Source organism: Limulus polyphemus, unplaced genomic scaffold, assembly GCF_000517525.1.
Source record: "Limulus polyphemus unplaced genomic scaffold, Limulus_polyphemus-2.1.2 Scaffold218, whole genome shotgun sequence".
In the NCBI taxonomy this organism is placed as follows: domain Eukaryota; kingdom Metazoa; phylum Arthropoda; class Merostomata; order Xiphosura; family Limulidae; genus Limulus; species Limulus polyphemus.
The window spans coordinates 381771-387525 of NW_013665828.1; the positions used below are offsets into that span (position 1 = coordinate 381771).

The 5755-nt window shown below is 32.0% G+C and overlaps 1 protein-coding gene across 2 annotated transcripts in view; it reads left to right on the plus strand.

The window, feature by feature from the left end:
* The window catches only part of LOC106478505, a 105478-nt gene that overhangs the window by 71213 nt on the left and 28510 nt on the right, over positions 1-5755 (plus strand). For both annotated transcript variants that reach the window (XM_013939056.2, XM_022382121.1), the window contains exons 5-8: positions 388-558; positions 1071-1180; positions 1426-1543; positions 4274-4496. In XM_013939056.2, the coding sequence (XP_013794510.1) occupies positions 388-558; positions 1071-1180; positions 1426-1543; positions 4274-4496 (622 nt within the window). The remainder of the gene's footprint in view (positions 1-387; positions 559-1070; positions 1181-1425; positions 1544-4273; positions 4497-5755) is intronic.

The following is a 5755-nucleotide window of genomic DNA, read 5'->3' on the forward strand; positions in this document are numbered from 1 at the left end:
TATTAAAGTTTTTCTTCATTACTCATTCAAGCCGTCTCCAGCCATTATATATAAAACTAGTCTTGAATACGTGTACTCGGTCCAATAAGACATCTTGCCATGCAAGTTCGTTCTTAGTTTGCTTCTATCATTGGCCTTGTCTTTTGCATATTTTTTTTGTACTGAATGTTACTACTTAGGGGATAATAGCACTTGCACCACCAAGTTCTATATTTTTTTATTTTTAAACGCACTTTTTCATTTAGCGTAACTAACAATTAAAATTTAAGACATTATACAATTAAGCATGATGTTAGGCTTAAAGATTCATGATAAATGAATGTATGTCTCAACATCCCAAAAATAATTTTCACCTGTTAAACATTTACCGCTGGATTTGTTTTACAGTGGATACCACGCCAATTCCTTGTCCTTTTAAAGGTTCCTTCACCTTCAGTTACAGCCGAGGTCACGGCGAATGTAGCAACCCAGTGTCAACTGTTGATTCTTGCACAGACGATTCTCATCTTTTCTTTAAATTCCAAGCATGCGCAGATGTGCGCAATTCAGAGAGTAGAGGTAAGTTTTTTTTTATGTCGTTATGACTGGTTGTCTAGTGTCAACTTCATGAAAATAACCTGCTTTCAAAAACATTTGATTGTCAGACGCTCTGGGCGCAAAAAACTTCTTACACGAAATAAGAAGCTGATCTCCAAGACAGTTTTTTTACGATAACTGTAATGTCTGCTGTTGTAGGGTTTTTATTTAAATTCGTTCTGTAAATTTTTCTTCTGTAATTTTCAAGTAATTCTAACGTAGATATTGACATACGTAAAAATTCTGATGTGAGTATTATAAACTATTATACTGTTTTGTTAAGATTTTATAGACCAAAAGAAAGTGTCATTTCTTGATATAATCTGGAAAGAGATCTTGCTGTTGAAATATCAAAAAATACATTTATCAAGAATAATTTAGATACTCTGTAGAAGATTACAAAAATTGATCTATATATAAAGTTTCGTTAATAAATAAATATATGATTACAGCGATTTATGTATATTTTTGTTCTACTTTTTCTTTCCGTGTAGAGGAAAAACTGTCTTGTTTTGGATCATGGAAGGAGGGCTCAACACGTTATTTGATTGCCAAAATGGAACATAAAGACACAATCACTGAAGAAGATAAATTTCGATGTTTTGTAAGTCATATTATTCTCTTACAAACTTCTTCATCAGTTCTTAGGCTTTCGAATGAATTTGATATTTAGTTGAAATTCAGTTTAAAATAAATGTTAGTTTTATGTCTTATCCTGTTACGAAATGTACATGTTTTCTAGATTAATTTCATTGCGTATAACGAATTATAAGGATTTCGTTAGTAATTTAAATATTGTTAATTCGTTTACTTTATTGAATTACTCAAAGAAAAGTTTTCGATTGAAAGGTTTACGACAAATTGAAAAACGGTTCAGGCTATCAAATTGCCCAATCAGGAGACGCCACGTGTGATGGACTATTTTCTGCTACGGAAGGATCGCGAACAATGACCCTTATCAAGAGTGGTAGGTTGTTTTAAGCTGAAGTTGAAACTAATTAATTTTATTATTATTTTTTTTGGATTTTCGAATTTTTTTAGCTCATTAATATAAGATTTTTTTTTTCTAATCTCTACAAATGGCATAATAGATGAGGATTTATGAGAAAAGTATTATCATACAACTGAAAACGTATGATTAACGTAGGTACCGCCATTGCTTAAAGGTTTTTTGAGAAAATGAAATTTTCATATCTAATTTAAGTATCACATTAAAAACTGTATGACAACTTAAAAATATTATTTATATGCGGTGGAATACTGCTAACTTCTTGAAGATTTGAAACCGTTTACACTATAAAGAATTCAGGCTAATGAAATTTATCTAAAATACAGCATTCAGCATCATATTAATGATCAGAACTGTAATATTAATATCTACACATAAGTGAGAAAAGATAAAATGAATTATGTCTAATATTTTTTAGAAAATAAATATAAGTTAATTTGAAACTTTCATAACTAATATTTTTAATGTACTGGTTCTGTTTATTGTTTATTAAGTGGAAACGAAAAACAGTTGATTCAATTCTTGAATCAAAACATTTCTGTTTAGAATATTTTCAACGTAGCTTTTCTACTCACTTTAATAATGACTAATGGCATTTTTTTCTAGTTTATATATCTTTTATATCAATTCACAAAGTCCAGCTTACGAAACCCTATTGTCAGAAGTCTCTCGTACAACTTGTATATATGCTTCCTTTTGTGAGAAACACTGTGTTGGTAATTCAGAAGTACTGCCACGTCATAGTTATCTATAATTTACTTTCCTTAGCGTTAATGACTTAGCGATTCGTACATTAGGAATCAATTATCTGTAAACCACTAAAAAAAGTCAGCCTTAAAAGCGTTATGCTAATTCTAATTTTCTTTAACCTTTTTGATCTGTCACAGTTTGTAAGAAAATAAAATCGGATGATCAATTTTTGGATATTTTTCAAAGAAGTAAATAATGTGGGGATATATATATTGTTACATGCTGTTTCTTATTATTTTTTTTCCAAACCTCGACCATAAGTAAAGTGTCATAAACTTGGTTTTATGGTAAGTGGCTGAATAGAAAGACAAAAGACCGATTTCTGCACGTTTTGACTTTTACAATTGTTAGTGAATTTGAAGCAAAGTAAGCGATGCAGTTAGTAACAGACGAAAAAACTCAGCCTCTCGTAAACGTTATTCTAATGGTGGTATTCAAAAATTGAGAAGTATAAGGATAACTGCAGCTGTATTGGTTGTGCTGTTAAAAAAATGTTTGAAGCCGAAAGGTGTAACTGACTTCAGAGTTTGTTGAATAAATGTATTTTCATTTTAGACAAAGATTATGTTGTAAAATATCGTTCAGGTTAATAATCATTCACTTATCTGACTATACAATTTCGATGTCATTTCTAAACTAATACAACAAAAAGGAACAATCTTAGTAGATCAAAAAATTGAAACGTCAGATTTAAAACAGAATTTTTTTTATTGATCTTAAGCACAAAAAAAAAAAATTGGGTTATCTCTGCTCAGCCCATCGCGGGTATCAAAATCCAGAGTTTAGCGTTATAAGCCACTGAGGTCAAAACTAAAGTTAAATCCATTTTTAGACTAAATATTAACTACAGATTTGAAATAAATCTTCCTATGATTTCATGGGGCCAGTGAAAGTTTCTTAGTTTCAAGATAATCAACCTAAATAATGAAAATGTTTTTGTCGTGATTTTAAGCAATACGAATTCTCTATTCTGGTTCGTTTTCGCCGTTCTAATTTACCTTCATGTTTTAGTTGCTACAGTTGCATATGAACAATAAATAGTGTAACATAGAGCATAACGTACGGCTTATAATCACAATAAAAGTATAGATAAGTGAATCCTAATAAAATAAAATTCCAGAATTTCAAATTTTCCACCATTGCATCAGTTTGCTGAAACTGGATTTGTCGGTGTTTGAGGTTACTGCAGACTAATACAGCTTACTATCAACATTTGGATCATCTCATGTCGCATATGTTTACCTTTGAGCTTGGCCTCAGGTGTTATGAGCCTTATATTTATACCGCTCAATACAATACTTAAATCGCAGTTATATTTCAGTATTCTATTAAGTATTTGAGAGATGGTCACTACCCAATGCAATATCTGTATCTGCTAATTCAAACATTTATTTTTTAGTGACAAACATCAAAATTTAAAAGGTTTATAAAACAGAGTATTATTTTTATTACTTTTATGTATGTACATAAATGGTTTCATATTACAAGTTTAAATGTGTTTTGGTTTCTCTAAGTGAATTTTCCTTTTTGATGTAAAAAATGATCAACGTTGACTTTATAAAGAAAGTTCTTACCTACTTTTGATATCGGCAATATATCAGTATTAGCTTTATTAAAACAGTTTTTCCTAATTTGTTGTCGGATATATATCAATGTAGCTTCGTACAAGCACATAAAACCAAACTTTTTTTCTCTTTAATTTATGTTTTATGTCTGTGACTAACAAAACTTGACATTGCACCTCGCATTATTTTCATCCATTACTGTTTTTGATGTTATTCTTTAGAGATGTTGCTTTTTTCATTATTCTTGTCAGTTAAGTGATATCAATGAAATGTTTGAGCCAAGAAAAATATACGATTTTAGATTCACTTTCTTATTGCGTTTGTAACATTTTCAAGTGGCCCAAAGTGCTCTTTCATGTCTGATCTTGTACAGAGAGTTTCTCGGGTGCCAAGTGTCGCTTTCCTCTGTGGTTTACCGAATATTCTCACTGGCAGTCTCTAGACGGCTCAAAATTTTACACCACTGATAACAGCTTGAAGTCCTTCCGCTTATCAAATAGTTCCAGGAAGGGTGACAGCATGAGGGTGGCTTGCAACAGGATCCACGAACTGCACGATTCACTCTATGAAATAACAGTTCACGTAACGTCAGGCTGGTAAGTTCAACTTCCTATGTACTTTTCAGCAGATCCTGTCTTATTTGCGTATGACGAAGTATATCTAAGGCGTGAGAATCTTAACTTTTATTTTTTATGTACATATGTGTGTCTACTGTATTTGTGTTGCAGTTTTAAACAGACTGTCTCTCACTATATATTTCTGTTTGGTATGTTAAAGTATGAACATTCATACCGGCTTGAATACGTCTCGTATGAACATACCATGATAATCAGTTTGTTGATTCCAACAATGCTAGTATTCCAACAGTGTTAGCTACTTTTTTTTTTTTTTACATTTCTGAAGTTTTAAACTTAATATGATATTTCCAAAAACCAACATACCAGCGCGGTCCAGTCGTTAAGCGCCAGACTGTGTAACTGAACGTCCGTCTTTCGCGTCCCGTGAGTGCATTATAATAGAGACACTCAAGTTCCACTATTTGGTGTGACAAGAGTAACTCAAAAGTTGGTGATATTAACTAACTGCTTTTTCTTTACTATATCAATTCAAAATTAGGGACTCGTGTAGCTTTGTGCGAAACCCAACAAAACAAAGGAACAAATAAAGCCAAAATCAATTGACAAATCAAGGATTCTGTGTTCCACAAGCCGATTACTGTAGCTCAAGTCACCTACAGAATTCCTTCCTTACTAATCAACTGAATGAGAACAGAGTTTTAAGGTATTCAATGGAACCACCAGCTCAAATGTTTAAAACATCTGCTTAAAAAAACAAAAAAGAGTTGCTGGCTCAAATATTGCCCAATTACAGTTTTCAATTCTTCAGAGAAATTCTAGCATTAAAAGATGATGAGCTAGTTTTAAATACTTCTTCTGCTTCATGATAATGACTTGGATTACATGGACCATGAATGGGAAAGATAAAACAGACTACATCTATGCATTCAATCATTCGTCTTCCTTGTTGTTTCTAGCGACACATTAAACTTTCACACTGCTGTCAACAGCAGCTGCATCGAAAACACTACAGATTAAAAAAAAAGCGTAAAAAGGTAGAGTAATGCACTTGTTGCGGTCGTTATCTCAGGACAAAAAAAAATTATTGTTTCGTAGCATAATTCTACAGCAGGGTTTTCAAACTTGCAGAAAGAATATTCACTGAATGTTGTGCGATAAGAAACGTTTTGTTCAATAGTTTTATAACTTTATATAATGGCCGACCAAAATGGTTTGATTGTTTGTTTGTTTTTGAATTTCGCGCAAAGCTACACGAGGGCTATCTGCGATAGCCGTCC